This window comes from Adiantum capillus-veneris, chromosome 5 (genome assembly GCF_014529385.1).
Source record: "Adiantum capillus-veneris isolate H3 chromosome 5, ASM1452938v2, whole genome shotgun sequence".
NCBI classification, from domain to species: Eukaryota; Viridiplantae; Streptophyta; class Polypodiopsida; order Polypodiales; family Pteridaceae; genus Adiantum; species Adiantum capillus-veneris.
The window spans coordinates 63,210,927-63,228,360 of NC_140935.1; the positions used below are offsets into that span (position 1 = coordinate 63,210,927).

At 41.0% G+C, this 17,434-nt stretch overlaps 2 protein-coding genes across 3 annotated transcripts; one reads left to right on the top strand and one right to left on the bottom strand.

The window, feature by feature from the left end:
* Positions 1–377: 377 nt before the first annotated feature.
* LOC147457422 (uncharacterized) lies at positions 378–14,873 on the bottom strand. The gene is made up of 3 exons (XM_086512299.1): positions 14,736–14,873; positions 3,479–3,526; positions 378–867 (listed from the first exon to the last, which is right to left on the bottom strand). Exons 1-3 carry the CDS (start codon positions 14,833–14,835, stop codon positions 599–601), a joined length of 417 nt encoding a protein of 138 aa, XP_086368425.1. The 5' UTR covers positions 14,836–14,873; the 3' UTR covers positions 378–598.
* CCS (copper chaperone for SOD1) lies at positions 9,308–11,226 on the top strand. 2 transcript variants are annotated; one of them, XM_086512297.1, is made up of 7 exons: positions 9,308–9,557; positions 9,829–9,876; positions 9,986–10,058; positions 10,142–10,276; positions 10,384–10,613; positions 10,770–11,021; positions 11,110–11,226. In XM_086512297.1, exons 1-7 carry the CDS (start codon positions 9,330–9,332, stop codon positions 11,125–11,127), a joined length of 984 nt encoding a protein of 327 aa, XP_086368423.1. In that variant the 5' UTR covers positions 9,308–9,329; the 3' UTR covers positions 11,128–11,226. The 2 variants fall into 2 exon arrangements, with proteins under 2 accessions (XP_086368423.1, XP_086368424.1); XM_086512298.1 differs by having other exon boundaries at positions 10,770–11,226.
* Positions 14,874–17,434: the final 2,561 nt, after the last annotated feature.

Genomic DNA, 17,434 nt, shown 5'->3' on the forward strand with positions numbered 1-17,434 from the left:
TGACCAAAATCAACATTACTAAATAAAATTAAAAAAACCCCACAAAAAGAACCCACACACCCTTTTGAAACACTACATTATGTTCATATGTACAAATTTTCAAAAAATGGGGTGTCTGAAATGCGTGCAACATAGTTTTACAAACCTTGAGTTTGATAAAGTATTCATGCTCACTGGTAGCATAAATACATAAACATATTTTCCACCTAGATCAAGAGGCCATAACATGTCAGATCCAACCACAAGAATGAACATCAGCCATCTTGATGCATGTAGACCTTTACTCGTTCTAAAAATAAAAATGCACTTGATACACATAACCCAATTCCATTTGAGCATGAGCAACTCTCAACAAAGACCATATATAAAGACTTTTTCATCACATCATCATGCATGCAAAGATTACACATCTCCTCCAAGAAGAAATTAACTTCATTCTCATCCATTGTGATATCCTCATGTATATGCACCTTATTCTTCACACACTTCACTAAGCATCCATCCAATTCAACCATTCCACGCTTGATAGGTAAGCCATCTTCCATACATAACTTAGGCTCCTTAACAAGAGGATCAAGAAAGGTAGCATCAACCATATTCACACAAAGCATAACAAGAGCATCTCCATCGTTGTCCATCCCTCTAAAACCTTAACATTCTCTTTATCAATCAAGGCATCGCTACCCGTATCATGAGGTTCCTCATTGATAGGATCCTCACTAACCACACAAGTAGTATACCTAGTTGCTTGATCACCCTTTGGGATACATTCACCCATAGAATATGATTTAGAGCCCTTGCCATATGCATCATCATCTTGCCCGTTGTTATCTTCCTTGGCCTCCATGTGATCCTTGACTACTTCATCTATAAGAGAAGAACTCACAACAATCACATTTGTATCAGAGACATACTTGTTGTGGTAAACCCAACTTGTGGCTCATATGAAAAAGCCCTCTAGCCATATAGGAAAGCATAAATGATGACATGATCCAATAGCAAGAGGATGAAAACTCTTTAGCCAATGATTATAAAGCACTAATCCTACTTAAGAGGCTATTCTCTAATGTATCAATTGCACTTTTGAGTTCTATCAATTGTGTATATATACTCTGGTTTAAATTTATGACTTTTAAATGCAAGTGGATGGTTATCTTGCATAAGAACCACACCGATACCTTTTTCACTAGCATCAATGACTACCACAAAGAATGGTCAATCAAAATCATGAAACTGTAACACAAGTGCATTGATCAAAGCATTCTTGAGTGCATTGAATGAGCTTTCTTGTAAGTGAATCTATACATGTGGGGTGTTTTTCTTTAACAGGAGAGTCAAATAATGAGATTTGTAAGAAAAATTACGAACAAACTTCCTGTAATAACTGCATAGACCAATGAAAGAATGTAGCTCATGTAGGTTTTTGAGTCTAGACCATAATTTTATACCTTCAATTTTCTTGGGATCTACATGTATTCCCTTTCGTGATACAATATGTCCAAATATTCAAATTCAAATTGGAAAAATGAACACTTGTCGAGATTCAAGTATAGGTGGTTTTGTGAAAGAAGGTCAAAACACGTGTTAAATGCTCCTTATGTTCATGCTCAAATTTGCTAAACACAAGAATATCATCAAAAAATACAATGTCAAAGTCTTAATGGTCAATGAAAATTCGATTCATTATACGAGTGAAAGTAGCTGTTGGTGCATTTGTCAGACAAAATGGCATGACAAGAAATTCATAATGCCCCCCATTTATGTTTTAAATGCAGTTGTGTAAACATCTTCTTCAAACATTTTGACTTGGTGGTACCTTGATTTAAGGTCAAGTTTGCTGAAAATGTTTGCCCTTTTTAGTTTGTCCAGTAGATTGTCCACTCTAGGAATAGGGAGCCTATTATTAGTGGTGATTTTATTTAGAGCCATGTAGTCAATACACATACAAAAAAATCCAATTTTCTTCTTGACAAGAAGTACTAGAGTGCCATATGGTGAATTACTAGGCCTTATAAGATCCGATCAAGTAAATCTGTGATTTGGTTTTGGATTTCCTTATGTGCCATTGGGTTTACATGGTATGGTGCTCTACAAGGTGGTTCACTATCCATAATAATATCAGTTTTATGATCTTCACGACGTGATGGTGGTATTCTAGGAGGCAAATCATGCATGAAACAATGTTTAAATTGTGAGAGAAATTCATCATGTGAAGAGTCTTGAGGAGTTTTAGTTTGAGCAAAGAGTTGGTTTACAAGCACTAGATATGTTTTTCCTTGCTTTCGAATTTCTCGTTTGTCTTGAGTGTGAGTAGTGAAAATTTTTTATCTTCCAGGATTTCTTGGATGGAGTAGGTTTTGTTTTCATGGGTGAGAGTTAAAGTCTATGTTTTGTAATTGATTGGTGGATTAAATTCATATCGAAAAGGCATTCCCAAAATCATATCAATACCATGCAGTGGTGTGCATACAGTGGCGTGACTATTAAAGACGATTTTACTTTGTGAGATGAAGAGAGTTGTAAAAGAGAAAGTTGTTGTGCCAACCGTGTAGAGATGAAATCATGGCTACTACCATCATCTAAGATAATTGTGATATCTTCACCTTTAACTATGCCTTTCACTTTGAGTAGAGTGTGTGGAAATATAGGAATACCTAGAGAAGGATTGTCATTGGCTTCATACTCACAATCACAACCCTCACTATAATTGCAAGTCCACTAGGTTGACCATTGGGATGAAAGTTTCTCTTAGCAAGGTTATTTTTGCACTTATCTGCAAGTGACCAAATTGAAAGCATTTGAAACATCTCACATTTTTTTAAGCATTGAAATATTGATTAGGGCGTTAATTGTTGGAAGGATTTTGGTTACCCCTCTACTGCATGGGGTTGTTGTTTTTGCAGAGGAGGTAGCAGAGTTGTCAAATTTGTGTCTTTTAAAGAAAATACGACTCTAGTTTTTGTTCATGTCAAAGTTAGAAGAGGAAGGAATTCTCTTGTTGCGGTTAGCGTTACTAGGCTGATCAATGTGAATTTGATGTCCTCCTTTCTTTTACTCCACATTAAGTGCCAAATTGATGGGCTTTGACAGTGAATCTGGCTCAAACATGTCTACTTTAGTACCAATTTGCAGTGTTAAGCCAGATATATACTTACACTTTAGTTTTCTGCGGCTGACATGTTCGAGCTGAATGAGACAATTCCAAAAACGGTTAGTGGAAGAGAAGGCGTGAGCAACTTGCATATGAGCGCATGCAAAGGCATGAACTAGAAGATAAGTTGTTGCACACTGCCCGCATTGAATGTGCACATGCACGAAAGAAAAATAAAATTAGCAGAGAATCTTTCACTTCTAAGGTTTTTGATGGCACTAAAGATGCCAACAGGGTACTGGCATGGGTTAGTCAACTAGATGACTACTTCCATGATGAAGACTTCCTCGAGCATGACATGGTCAAGTATGCATCAAATCATCTTACCGCTAGCGCCTTCACTGGATTCTCCTTGTTTGCGATACTCAAAAAAACCTAGCATCATAGGAGAGAACAAAAAACAAGAAGTATTCATTAGGTGGTCCTCGATGGGAGCAAGTGAGCACAGATACTTGAGGTGGTTTATATGAATAAGGGTCTATGTTTTGTAATATCAAAGACTAACATTCAAGTGATATTAGATGAGAATTACAAAATCTATGCTATAAATATTTTCCTTTGTTGATGTATTCATCAAACTCACTATTTATATATATTGATAGACTTCATAGAGAGAATATATGTTTCTCTCCTTTCAATACATCTCTATCTCTTCTCTTTCCCCTTTTCCCTCTACCCTCATGTGAGACTTATATTCCACCCCAACTTATACGCTTATCTAACTTTTTGAATCCCAGCTCCCTTTCAATTACATGGTATGGTAAGTTATCAACAAGAAAATTGTAAGGTAGAGTGCACAAAGAAGATATTATGGAATATTATGAAGAAGATTGTAGAAGAGCACCAAACAGATTGGGAACAGAAATTGCACTCTGCATTATGGGCATTTAGAACAATGTACAAAGTAAATCTTGAATTGGTGGAATGCCACCAAACAGTACGGTAGAAGACCTCGCACCTGGCATGCATTCAAAAAGTTGTTTCTACCCCATTTTCTATCCACACAATATAAATCTAAAGCACATCGCTAATGGGATCTGATTTGCCAAGGTAGAAACGAAGATGTACAGGCTTATTTTTCCGTAATCTCTGGCTTTAGATACTTATTAATTTTGATAATTCAAGAAGTAAAGGTGTCATTTGGACGTGCCACCAAGATACTTTCTAAACTTGCTAAATTTAGACTTGCTAAATTTAAACTATTTGTGGAAAATTAAAAATTTACCTTAAGGCTTTCCAGAGTTATTTTAATGACTTGAACTTAGCACAACTAATTTCTATATTGTTATTGTACCTATGAATGAGATAAATAAATAACAATTATCCTTTCTTTTTTATGGACGTCTTCCCTTTTGGTCCCAAGCCTTTGATCGGCTTAGTCAATAGACACTTAAATCAACTTCACTTGTTCTTTTCAATTTTCCCCGAACTTAAATGGCCAAATTAAGATGGAAAATACTTTTAGAAGGTTAGATATTAATTTTCATGATAGGCTTGGTCAAAGTTAAAGTAAGAGTCAAACAATTTACTAAACGTCCAAATAAAAGGGCCCATGAAGACTCCATTGAGGCCCTAATGGCGAAAGGCTAAAGAGGCACATAAGAAAAAAAGTGAATCTCCTAAAATGCAACCATTGCGCAATCTAAAAATAATAACAGCCATTGCAAAAGCTAAAAATAAATTTAACACCATATTAGAGAGTTTGAGACTTTAGAGTCAATTTGGAAATCACACATGTCTTGAAGATTTGGCCATATGGACAAATCTCAAACTAGTTTTTAAGGCCAAAGATTTCCACAAGGTAGTACTTGAAAAGCTCTTCCGAGCCATGCTTTCAAAACTTTGGCTAAAACTTGACCGTGGTCAAATCTTAATCTTATTTTGAAAGTGGGAATTTCCAAATTCACTAATATGGTGTCGTTGATGCGGAATGAGCTTTTAGTGAGAGCAATGTCAGTATGACCCTTCTGTCCATGATGCATACATAATTGAGGATGTAGTTTTACATGTGTGGTATCTTGATAGTGGTGCTACAAATCACATTACATCTGATCATGACTTGTTCATTTCTCTTGATATTGTGTGATATAATTTTTGTTTCTGGGATCAAGAAGAATCGGTTGTTTGAACCTGCATTAGCAAGCCTTGGTCTTGTCATACAATTTGTGGATGACAGATGCATTGTTCATGACCTTAGGTTAAGTGATACTATTGTGGCATCGGGTACCTTGTCTCTTGGGATATACAAGCGCAATTCTTATGAATAGTGTGTGGAAAATTTTGCAAATGCAGTTACGTATTCTAGAGCTATTTTAGATGCTAAACTATGGAAAGCACGTTTTGGGTATCTGAATTTTGCCAATTTGATGCATTTGCAGAATTGTGGTATGGTTGCCTCCTCGAGGCTTCCTCATTGCCCCCTTTGAAGGCACCATCTAATCATGTTTGTGAAGGTTGTATTTTGGGTAAATGCAGCATTCTAGAGTTTTGAAAGATGGTTCAATGCGAGCTACTCACAAGTTGCAGCTTGTCGCAATGATGTTTGTAGCCTGACGCTCACTCCTTTTGGCAATCATTTGTACTTCGTGAATTTCATTGATGATTACTCGTGGCATGCACGGGTATATATATTCTCTTAAGGCTAGTCCAAAGTATTTATGTGATTCAAACAATTTTTGTTGTTGATCGACAATGTTCCTGGGTTGTATTGTGGGCACTTATTGTTTTGATCACAGGGGGGAGTATATGTCAAAAGAATTTGATGCATTTTTTGTTGGTCATGGGATAAAACACTACTGTACAGTGCCTTATACACCTCAAAAAAATGGGGTTGCTGAGAGAAAAACCAAGTCATTTATGGAGATGGCTAGATGTATGGTCAAAAAATCAAGCTTTGCCACATGCTTTCTAGCTAAATGCATGTGTGATGCCTACATAATATTTGATAGAGGCATGGCATGATAAGAAGCCATCTATTGGTCACTTGCATGTTTTTGGTTGCTTGGCTTATGCTCTAGTGTTGCAACAACAACGTAGGAAATTGGATGATAAGGCTGTCAAATGCATCTTTGTTGGTTATAGGTGCTGAGAGAAAGGGCTATATGTTATATCGTCCAAAGTCAAAATATCTCAATTTCTCAAGATGTTAATTGTTGTGGAAGATGCAGCTTAGCTCTCAGAGCAAGGATTATAGGTTATATCATCTAGAGTCGAAATGTATCTTGACTTTTCAAGATGTTGTTTTTTGTGGAAGATGAAGTGTAGCCCTTGTTGTCATGGACTAAAGAGACATGTAAGCTCACAAGACATTTTTGATACCTTATTGCCTCTTTTCAATGGTGCGAATACAAACGTAAGTCAAAATGAGGCAAATATTCAACCTATGTAAGTGTAAAGTGATGTCACAAATCAGCCTATTTCTAATGCAAATGTAAATGATGCACTTGATAAGGACACGACTAAAAATGAAGGAGCTAGAGGTATGCCAAAATGGATGGTGCATACTTTGCATGCATGTTTGTCTAATTGTGGTCATTCGGGTTGTTATCATGCTTCTCGTGCATCATATTATTCTGCTTTGGTTGTGGCAACTATGTGTTAATACATTCTCCTTTGTGTGACTTGAGCTTCTTCGCCAGTGTGTGAATTCCTGCAACTTTAACTCCAACACAAAAACCCTTGTGTTTCAACTTGTCTTGCCAAACTTCGTCCTTGGTTACCCCTCCCCTTTTTTTAAACAAAGTAGCCGATAGTCAATAATACCTTTCCAAGTCCTAATATCAATATAAAGATGTTTTCCAACAAGTTTATCTTCAACTACATCTAACAGTACGCTCAACATGATGTTCATAGAATGTTTCTTCTTGACCAGAGTAGATTTTAAAAGACTATCCTACCTCCCGAAAAGCTTTACAAAATCCTAACCAAAATAAAGGCCCAAGTACATACTGCTTGCAAAACTAGTAGTACAATATGAAACCATTCAAGTGTGCGAGCGGGAGCGTGTGTGAGTGTGTGTAGCAATGGAGAAAAGAGGAGACCTTGTGTTTGCAGGGGCTAAAACTATACTTATTCTATTACGTACATAATGAATAAGTATAGAGGACGGGCACCTGGCTCTGTAGTAGACAAGGTAACACAATGTTGCAAACGAGAGGCTGAATATGTTGCAGCTTCAGAAGCTTGCAAGGAAGATATATGGCTTGGTCGGCTGGTGGGAGACTTGGGAATCAATGTTGAGATGCATGTGTTACATTGTGATAGCCAAAGTGCTATACAATTGGCAAAGAATCCAGTGTTTCATGCAAAGACAAAGCATGTGGATGTGAAGTATCACTTCATTCGTGAAGTCATGAGGACAAGCGATTGCAGCTTGCCAAGATTCACACCACTGAAACCCTACTGATCTTCTAACAAAGGGCTTACCTTCAGAGCGGTTTGCACATTGTCGGGCACTCATGGGCATTGGGTAGATGATCATGGTCATTGTCTACCTGATCGTATATATATAAATACATTGTCACCCCAGCTTAAAGGCACATTGTCCTTTAAGTGGGAGGTTGTTGGGGTGGTAAAGCCCAATGTGCCGCGCCTAAGTGTTGGGTGGTCAGAGACTACCGGGAACTAACACTGACCATTCATTCTACATAAAAGAATAAGGACTCATAACCCTAACACTATTGTGTTTGGAGTCCACCCAAACCTGTGTCTCCTCTCTTCTCCATTGCTGTACACACACACACACACACTCTCGCACGCGCTCTTCAACCATTTCTTTTAATAAAAGACTTACACAATCATACCATTCCTAACCTGAATAGATGCGAGAGTTCACACTTCAGTATGGGTTACGAGATTAATGCAATGAGGACTGTTGTAGAGTGTCTTATCAAAAGAGGATAGGACTCGTTTAATCCATACCCTAGCCGACTACCATATATGATTGCAATACAAAACACACAAAAAACCTCAGTTACCTCAAACGTCAAACTCCCCTTTAATTTTCTTTCTAGTAGGCTTCAACATGTTGTTCTTAAAGGATGTAGAGAGAAAAAATGCACAAAAAAACGCATACAAGACTAAGTGAGCAACAAAGGGGTCACCTCTCATCCCCTTCATATCGATGGTGAGGTTGCCCTATACACGTATTCATCGTCGGTGCGATCTGTTACATGGGAGTGAATGGGTGGCTCTGGTCCAATTATAGAGTGAGAGCAAAACTTAGCACGATCGTTAACTCCTTATGAGATGAAAATATCATCTCTTTACTTTTTAGTAGTTTGTTCAGCCGGGCGACCGCTTGTTGGGCATCTTCAGGGTCTAAAAAATCCCTATTCATATTAACTCCCCCATTATTTTCAACAATCTTGTGCGTGAATGGTATTTTCCCAACCAAGGAAGTAATCACTAGGTTTCCAAACGTAGATGTGATTTATGGAGGTGGGTTCTCTTCCCGTTCACTTGTAGATATATATTTGCTTCTCTTTAGCACATATATGTGTGTGCATGTGAGGAAAGTGGAATAACTTTTCTATCACCCAATCGTGGTAGATTGGCTATCTCATAAGTAGCCTCTAGAGTCTCAAGTCTTGTGCGTCGGATAGTTCTTTGAGGTCTCTTGTCATGTTCCTACTTTGTTAGAATTTCTCCTCTCGTGTGTGCGCGCGCACGCGTGTGTGTGTGTGTGTGTGTGTGTGTGAGAGAGAGAGAGAGAGAGAGAGAGAGAGAGAGAGAGAGAGAGAGAGAGAGAAAATAACAAGGGGAAACTAGAAAAACCTTTCTATCACCCCAAATGTGGTAGATTGGTTATCACGTTCCTGCTAGACTATTAGGTGTTGAGTTCAAGACTATCAAATAAATATTTATCGTTGATTGATCTTCGAGGTCTCGTATTAGGTCTTGAGTTCAATACTCGCTGGATAGATCCTTGAGGTCTCTTGGGATTGGTCCTTCATGTCAATACATATATCTTCTAGGTCTCGCACCAGGGCTTGAGTTCAATACTCGTGATAGATCGAGGTCTCTTAGGATTGTTCCTTCGTCTTCCCCCCTCTCTCTCTCTCTCTCTCTCTCTCTCTCTCTCTCTCACACACACACACACACACACACACACACACACACACACACTTTCATCCATTTAACTTCCACTCAGTTCACACGTTGGTTATAAAAAAGCAAAATGGCCATGCTCAAAGCCATCGGCTTGTCCTCTGTTGCGGCGGCAGCCATCGCCACAGCCGCCATAGCCACGCCATCTTCTTCCCTGTCTCGTACGCCACCATTTCAATTCCCAAGGGACCTTCGAGAAACACACGCCTCTGCTACAAGAAAATTTCGGAGCTTTACAGCAAGAACAACCACAATGGCTCTCGGCAGCACACTGACTCCTGATCAGATTTCTGAAGCGGTAAGCTCCCTTTGCATTCCTGCACATTTTTGGATGGAAGGTTGTGGGACCATTTTGTTTGATCTCCTCAATGAGTGTGTGTTGGGTTAAGGAAGGGTTTTATTACACACACACGCGCGCGAGCGCGCACAGAGAGAGAGAGAGAGAGAGAGAGAGAGAGAGAGAGAGAGAGAGATTTATCTTTCTGTCGCTCCGTTAAGGCTTGTTGAAGGGCTAATCAACACACGTGATTGGAACATGAATACTGACTACTCACTTCTGTGGATGCCAGGGTCGACAGGGCAACCAAGCCCAAACTACTGCTCTACCTGAAGTTGTGGTAAGATCTTTTGTCAGGTTTTGAATGTCCCATGTCCCCATTTTTTTTTTGCTGACAAACTTTTGGATGACTTGAGAAATGATGGAGTCGCTCTCTGCCATTTTTGCAGACCGAATTTATGGTGGATATGAAGTGTGAGGGATGTGTTTCTTCCGTTCGCAAAAGGTTGGAGCCGCTGGAAGGTAAGGAAAGGACCGATTCTGAGGAATGGTTAGGTTAGCATGCAGCTTGGCGCTCTAGTTATTTGCTTCTGCCATTTGCACAGGTGTCAAAAAGGTTGATGTTGATTTGCCAAATCAAGTAGTTAGAGTGCAGGGGAGTGCAAGTCTTAGAGCTTTGAATGAAGCTTTAGAACAGACTGGTAGAAAGGCAAGATTAATCGGACAAGGAGCCAGTGATTGTAAGAAGCTTAACCTTATACAATACTTGATTTAGCAATGGTGAAATGACTCCATTTGGCACCATTAACAAACTATTTGGTGTGGGATTCCATATGTATGTGCGCAGATGTTTATAATGCTGCCATAGTAGCAGAATTCAAAGGTCCACAAATTTTTGGTGTTGTGCGCATAGTGCAAGTCAGTATGGAACTTGCTCGTGTTGAGGCCAGTTTTAGTGGTTTGTCTGAGGGTTTCCATGGATGGTCTATCAATGAATATGGGGATCTGACACGGGGAGCTGCCAGCACAGGAAGCATATACAACAACTCAAGCTTACCAGGTGCTACGCTTAGTCAAGTGAGTCTTGATTGCCCTTGCCTAATCCTCCTCTTCATTAAGGCATTTAGGTGCTGAAAGTCCTTTCAAGCATTCTGTAGACAATGTAATCAAAGCACCTGGTGTTGTTATCTCTCAGAATATAAGTAGATGTATTCTTTGCATTCTATATTGCAGCCTGTGGGTGACCTTGGAGTTCTCGAGGTGAGTGCCAGCGGCAACGCAGAGTTTTCAGGTACAATACCAATGTTGAAGGTGTCAGATTTGCCTGGACGAGCTTTGGTCGTTTATGAATCCAAAGACAAGACTAAACCAGGAATCGCAGCCGCAGTGGTTGCACGCAGTGCAAGTGTCGGAGAAAATTACAAGAAGCTGTGCACATGTGATGGCACCATCATTTGGGATTCAACCAACAGTGACTTTGTAAAGGTTTAGACTTTCATATCCATTGCATAAAGTAGCTGTCCTAGGGACATTACAGGCAATGGTTACAATAACATTTCTGATGTTATTGCAGGTGGAGAGTAAGTTGTAACAAATTAGGCCTTTAGCTCAACAGGACTTTTGTAACTTGAATACAGGAAATGCTTGTTGTGTATATATTTGTTCTTAAAGGGAGTATTTTTGTGCTTCTTACTGTTGCATTTGCGGATTGTTTTGTCTCCCTTTCACACTGCTCTACTTTTTACAGCGTCACTTCTCAAGATTTTGTAGTCTAAGGCATATCAGAGCCTTGTAACATCAACTGGGTGAGTTTATCGGTTCAGGATTCTTCAATTTGGGGATAATCTTGAAGAATATAATCAGAATCGCATTGTAATAAGGGTACGTTCACTGGTGATGGTGGTACTTTACAACGGTGATCCATGACCGGCTTTGCATCCAATTTCCTTGAAAGTGCTGGCGTGACTTCTGATTTTATCTGGCAAAACCATCACTTTACTTTTGTTAATAGCCGGATAATGTTGAATTTTCACTCAAACTCTAGATGTGAGGGTGGGTTCAGATAAGGGAGTAATTCCACATCCTTGAAGTTTTTTCACGCCTTGACTCAGTGGCAGTATTTTATGACGGTACTCAACAATCCCCTTTGCATCCGATTTCCTTAACAACGATGCAACATCACAGTGGGGTGCCCAAAACTATTCCTTTACTTACTGCTATCTGCAGAACTGTTGAAGCATTCAAGCAGAATCTCATTGTAAGTTTGGGTGCAGACATGAGCAGAGGAACTCTGTATCCTATACCAATGGAACTGATGTCAGGTGGATAATAACCAAGACTGTATAAGAGCCTCCTCCCCCAAGCCTGTATAAGAGCCTCCTCCCCCAAGCCCACCTCCAGGTAAAGGGCCCTCTTATATGTGGAGGGTCCTTTCAAGTTGCACTTATGTGCCCCTATGCCCCTTGGCTCTAATTACCACGGGAATAAGCAGGTGGGAACTTGGACCCCTTTCAAAACTGGGCCTTGAAGTCTCAAGGCTGCAAGGGGGCCTAAGATTACTTTTCTGTGAAATCTCCTCTGTACATATTGACGGGTGTGATAACCACCCTTGATCCCACCCCATGGGCAGGCCCTATGCCCACATACGTACACTGTCATTTTTGAAATTACAACGTGCACACCTCATTTTGGACTTGCTCATCGCCACAACCTGGAAAAAGGCGGTTCTTTTTAGAGGGTCGCCCCCCCCCCCCCCCCCCCCCAAAAGAAAGCTCATAGCCAGAAATTTTGTTGAAGGGTGTTATCAAACTCTCCTCTGGGCCTACTATTGAACCTATGGAGGGCATCCTTATAGGGCCTCTAGCTTGCACTTTCCTTGAAAAGTATGTGGGCTAAGTCGAGGTTCAACAATGACTCTATCGAGCGTTCATTAAAGTAGCAAGACAGACCACTTGGTGTGCACCTGGTGTTGTGATCTCTTACATTATGAACAGATCTATTCTTTGCGATTGATTGTAGATTGTCGGCGACCGTGGAGTTCTCTCGAGGTTGACGCCTGTGCAAAGCGGAGTTTTCAGGTAGAATACCCAATGTTATTGCCTTCTAACATCACACTGGGGTGATCCTATTTGGTTTAGAATTGTTCGATTTTGGGGATAATAGATTTTAAGCAGAATCTCATTGTAAGTGTAGTTTCAGACAAGGTATTTACTCCGTTGTTCACTCACGGCGGTGGTAATTTATAATGGTGATCTTGGACTGCCATTGCATCCAATTTCCTTGAAAATGCTGGTTATACTTGCAATGTCAGAGTCAGGTATCTTATCTGGACAAAACCAGAAGCTCATTATAAGGGTCGGTTAAGACGAGGGCACGAGTATTTCCATCCTTGGAACAGGTTCTTACCCCCTTGTTCATACACGGCGGTGGGTATACATAATGGCGGTGAGCAACTGCCTTTGCATGCACTTGCCTTGGAATTACTTCTTAGACGATTGGCTACTGAACTTAGACATGTCATGGCTACTTGTTAGATGATTGGCTAATGAACTTAGCCATATCATGGCCTTGTAGCCTTTCATCTGAGTGGGGTGAACATCCCTGCCCAAAAACATCAAATTAGGCCTCGTTCAGACTGCCCAAAACTCGCACATCAAATGAGAAAGCTTGTGGCCATTCAAGTTCACACTGCAGACTTGTGGAGTCTTTCCTGCATAAGAAATCTGACATTGCGCTTTAGATTGCACATCTCTCGAACAGTGGGTCCGAGCTCAAACTACACAAATGGGCTTCCCACTCTACTGCAGAAAGTACAACAAAGAGATTACAAATGGGCTTCCTGCTCTACTCATCAATACCACCACTACAACAAAGAGATTACCGATTGGCCAAAAAATCAAGGTGAATCAATCTCCGTTTGTATTCTTTCTCGGCCAACGCTCTATGCTTAAAAAGTGCCAAGGCTCCCTAGCCTGGAGTTCAAGATGGAAGCTATTCTTGTACTCTATATCACATGTGTTCAGAGGTTATTAATAATACTTCTATACACATGCTATATCTACAGTGTCAATATTTTCATAACCTTCAGCTGTACATAAAGTATACATCTTTTGAGTATATTCATTCCTCTCGAATTAACTCGAGCGATTGGTACACGTTTTGAACCGCCCTGGGATCATGTGCCTAGCTCTTCCCTCACCTAGGATCTGCCCTCATATGTCTTGCCATTGAAATGGAATTTGCCTTGGTTCGGCGACCCACTTGCCTATGATCTCTATGTATGTAAGGAGGTCACGGCTTGGTTGCCAAGCATCACAAAGTTACCCAGGTACTCAACATTCATGATCTCTAAATTTGTATCATCTCTTCCCTACACTCAGGCTGGATACACATTAGATCTCTGCGTGCCTATCCCTTTTGGGGACAGGCAAGCATGTTATACACATCGCAAGGCCTTCAATTATAAAATTCAAATATTTGTCAGCAATGCAGTGTCGCATATTGGTTGGGGGTTCCTTTTTGCCATCGCTGTCAAAATCCCCCCGCCCCCCCCCGGAGCATGGGCAGGGGGTTTCGTGGCTGCCAAAGTTGGTCACCTGCGGTTAAATTTCGAGCGCTAGTGCCCTACGTGGCACTAGCAGTCGCCGTTGATTTAAAAAATATTGAGCTTTTTAATGGCAATGGCTGCTCCCACATAGGCAGCAGCACTCGAAATTTATCATCGCCAAGTTGGTCTCCGCTGCCCTTTTTACAATAATCCCTTGCCCGCTGGCTTCCACATCTGCACGGCCAACCGTGGGCGGCGAGCGATGTGTAACCAGCCTCATTCCCACATGGTGAGCACTACCAATGCCACTCTCAAATTTAAGTTCCAAAGGCAAAAAGCCACATGATTCAGTACTGTTACAGGAAATTCCTCTAAAGAGCACACAGCCAGGCTAGTCAAGCATCTTTGATGTAGTTTCATGACCTTTGGGAAGCAATTCAGAGTAATCATTATGACAAATTTTCAAAGGATGGGCATAGCAACCCAACTTATTGAGCAAAATATGATGCTCCTTCAGTCCCAATGAGCACAGCAGTCACCTGTGTTTGTGTGTGTGCACTTTGTCGTCGTCTTGTTTTGGATTTTTGTGTGTTTTAGGGTCAAGGTGGGGGGGGGGGTTCATTTCGTAAATCATAAAAGAGGAAGGCACTGACCTGAAGATGGGCTCTGTTGCATGTAGCGGAAGAAGGCAAGCAACGAAGCAAGCCCTCCCTCCCTCTCTGTGTTTTGCTCTTGTGCCGCAGTGCAGTACATTGCAAGTAAGCTGATTTCAAGTTGGCGAAACGATCCTCCCATCTTTTGCAGTACAACCTATTTGAAGTACTATCACTAGTTTTCACCTCCTTTATGCCAGTTGCAAATGTCGACATACCGCTGGCATATGTCAACATATGCCTTTACTCTTGGCTATCACATACTTACTTGGGCCTTGGACGCCCCTCATGACTAAAGAACATGGGGGTCTTGAGGGAAGGCCAAGCGGTGGAATCAAGGGCCGGGAAGCCGGGCACGAAAGGAGAGGAGATCTCGGTGCTCAACGCCATCACGAAAAGTAAGCGTGTTGCGCACGGTTTTGTGAGGTGGTGGGGCTGACTGGGCCAAATCCTGGTTGAGGAGGAGGGAGGGGCAATTGGATTTGCCGGGGCAATCATGAATTTTTGAATGGATGGAGTTTGCAAAAAATATGTGTGATTGCTTGGAATGCAAAACCACCTTGCTTGTTGATGTATTTAGGCAGATCGCCCATTTTCAGAGATCAATTCTTCAACAAAATATGGGTCTGGATGTAGAGTGTGCATGTCACATGAGAATAGTGAAAGATAGCTAGCCAGTAAAGTTGTTGATGCTCCTCAATAATGGCCAAGGTTTTGCAAGAGAATGCGCTGACGAGAGGGGTGCCATGGAGTCTGAGAAAGGACAGCCTAGGAACTTAACAAGTCTCTTTGACAAGGCTACACACAATGGAGTCCAGTTGGCATGTCAACCAGGTTTTTGAACTTTTGAACATCTCTTCTCTTTTGATTCTTTTGTCTACAAATGTCTCTCCCATGTGTGTGTGTTGCAATGAGAATCTAAAGCAAGGGACTCCACTATTTTGTTGATCTCTGTATCTACCAAAGTCTCCCTAATGTGCGTTTGTTTAATACCAGCAAGTTGGGTTGCACGTAAGGGGTTAAAATCGACAAGCTTGCATTGTTATATTTCTGCAGGGACATCAAGACAATAATGGAGCCAATCTTTCGTTTAATGATTATCTTGGTTTTGCCACAACTACTGAGGATGGATCAAGCGATCATCATCTGAATCAATATGGATTTTTGGAAGACCATAATCTTGGGACTGAGGTGGATGCTTGTATGGACTCCATTGCCTGATGTTGAGGCCTTGAGGGATTCCTTATTCAATACTTATCAAAGACATTTCTCTTATTTGATGAGAAGATGTACTCCTTAATGATGAAGGATATGGTTGGGACGGCCACAGTGTCGCTTTCAATTTTGAAAGCACATGACTTGAGAGGTTTGATGAGTCTAAAGAGGTGATATAGAGTGAGAGATGATGTCATAATAATCAATATCTAATTCTCCTAAATGATTTTCTCATGTTAAACTGATCATTTAATATGGGAAAGTGCTCGGGGAGAAAAAGCTAGAATATTGGTTAAGCTAGCAGACCGGCCACAATAGGGATCCAAAGCAGGGAAAATAGGGATCCAAAGGGGGGGCCATCTACGAAAGAGACATGTGCAACAATGGGCTAAAAAGACCCTAAGGTTCAGCCCATTAAGACTTCCAAAATGCTAAGGTTCCAAAATTCAAAGGTTGTGTCCAAAGGTCAACCATAGGGGAATTGGATGCTTTGTGTGTGTACAAAAAAGTCTTTGCAATCCCTACTTAGGAGGGGGCGAGCCTTGCATGTAGGGGATGAGAGAGAAAGCCACACACACACACACACACACAAGCTCCCTTTACACAAAGGGAATGAGGGACACATGTCAGCTCCCTAGCCCAGATGCCCACAAGGTGTACCCAATTTCTATTGGATGGCCTTGGAGGTGGACCAATGAGAGTTAGGCTAGAGAAAATCTAGTTTAATTAATTTAAAAACACTTAATAAAAGAACCAATGAGAATTAAGTCCTCTAGAAGACTATTGGACAGTCTCCCAAGGGTTCCAATGAGCATTCAGTAGCCCAATGGCTTGCCTGATTCCTATTGGCCAGGAGGCAAAGGGGTCCAATGAGAGTTTAGTTGAATTATTAAATTACCTAAAGCTCTCACAAAAGGGGAAAGGGGGACACATGTCAGAAGGCTATCACTTATACTGCTTAATTACCATTGGCTAAGCCTGGGGAGGTCCAATGAGGGTAGAGCAAGAGCAAATAGCAAGAGGGCTCGCCCAAGAGAGAGAGAGGGCTGATTTTTGCAAGGCATTATCACACACACACTCTCACATAGTCTATGTGAGAAGCAAGAAAACGACTATCTCTTCCCAAGATTTAATGGAGAGCTCATCACCTACTCCAAGCTTGTGAGATAGAAGCCTACGTCGACACACTCTTGGCATGTGGATGCAAATCCAACCAAGAGCCAAGCTTCAATGCATGCTCATCTCCTCTACCATGCTAATTACTAAGCTAAGCTATGCTAATATGAGTGATTATGTGAGGAGATGTACATCTTTCTTGTAAGATACTCCTTCTTCCTCTCAATCTACTCTCATACCCTGCTAGCTCTCACCATCTTCGAAGGTGTGTGAGGTCTTGGGTCTAAGACCGGGGATAATTGATGTTGTGTTTGCTAAGTGTTTTGCTTAGTGCATGAAGCTTTCATCTTCATTGCACTAGCTAGTCT

What these genes read in the sequence shown, in the direction of transcription:
- CCS (XM_086512297.1), top strand. Translation starts at nt 9,330, where the DNA reads ATGGCCATGCTCAAAGCCATCGGCTTGTCCTCTGTTGCGGCGGCAGCC. An exon ending in AAGGTTGGAGCCGCTGGAAG is followed by an intron (nt 10,059 to 10,141) that starts GTAAGGAAAGGA and finishes CCATTTGCACAG; the next exon opens with GTGTCAAAAAGGTTGATGTT. An exon ending in CAGGTGCTACGCTTAGTCAA is followed by an intron (nt 10,614 to 10,769) that starts GTGAGTCTTGAT and finishes TCTATATTGCAG; the next exon opens with CCTGTGGGTGACCTTGGAGT.
- LOC147457422 (XM_086512299.1), bottom strand. Translation starts at nt 14,835, where the DNA reads ATGTACTGCACTGCGGCACAAGAGCAAAACACAGAGAGGGAGGGAGGG. An exon ending in GCAACAGAGCCCATCTTCAG is followed by an intron (nt 3,527 to 14,735) that starts GTCAGTGCCTTC and finishes CTATGATGCTAG; the next exon opens with GTTTTTTTGAGTATCGCAAA. An exon ending in ATCCAGTGAAGGCGCTAGCG is followed by an intron (nt 868 to 3,478) that starts GTAAGATGATTT and finishes CTTCTCTTATAG; the next exon opens with ATGAAGTAGTCAAGGATCAC.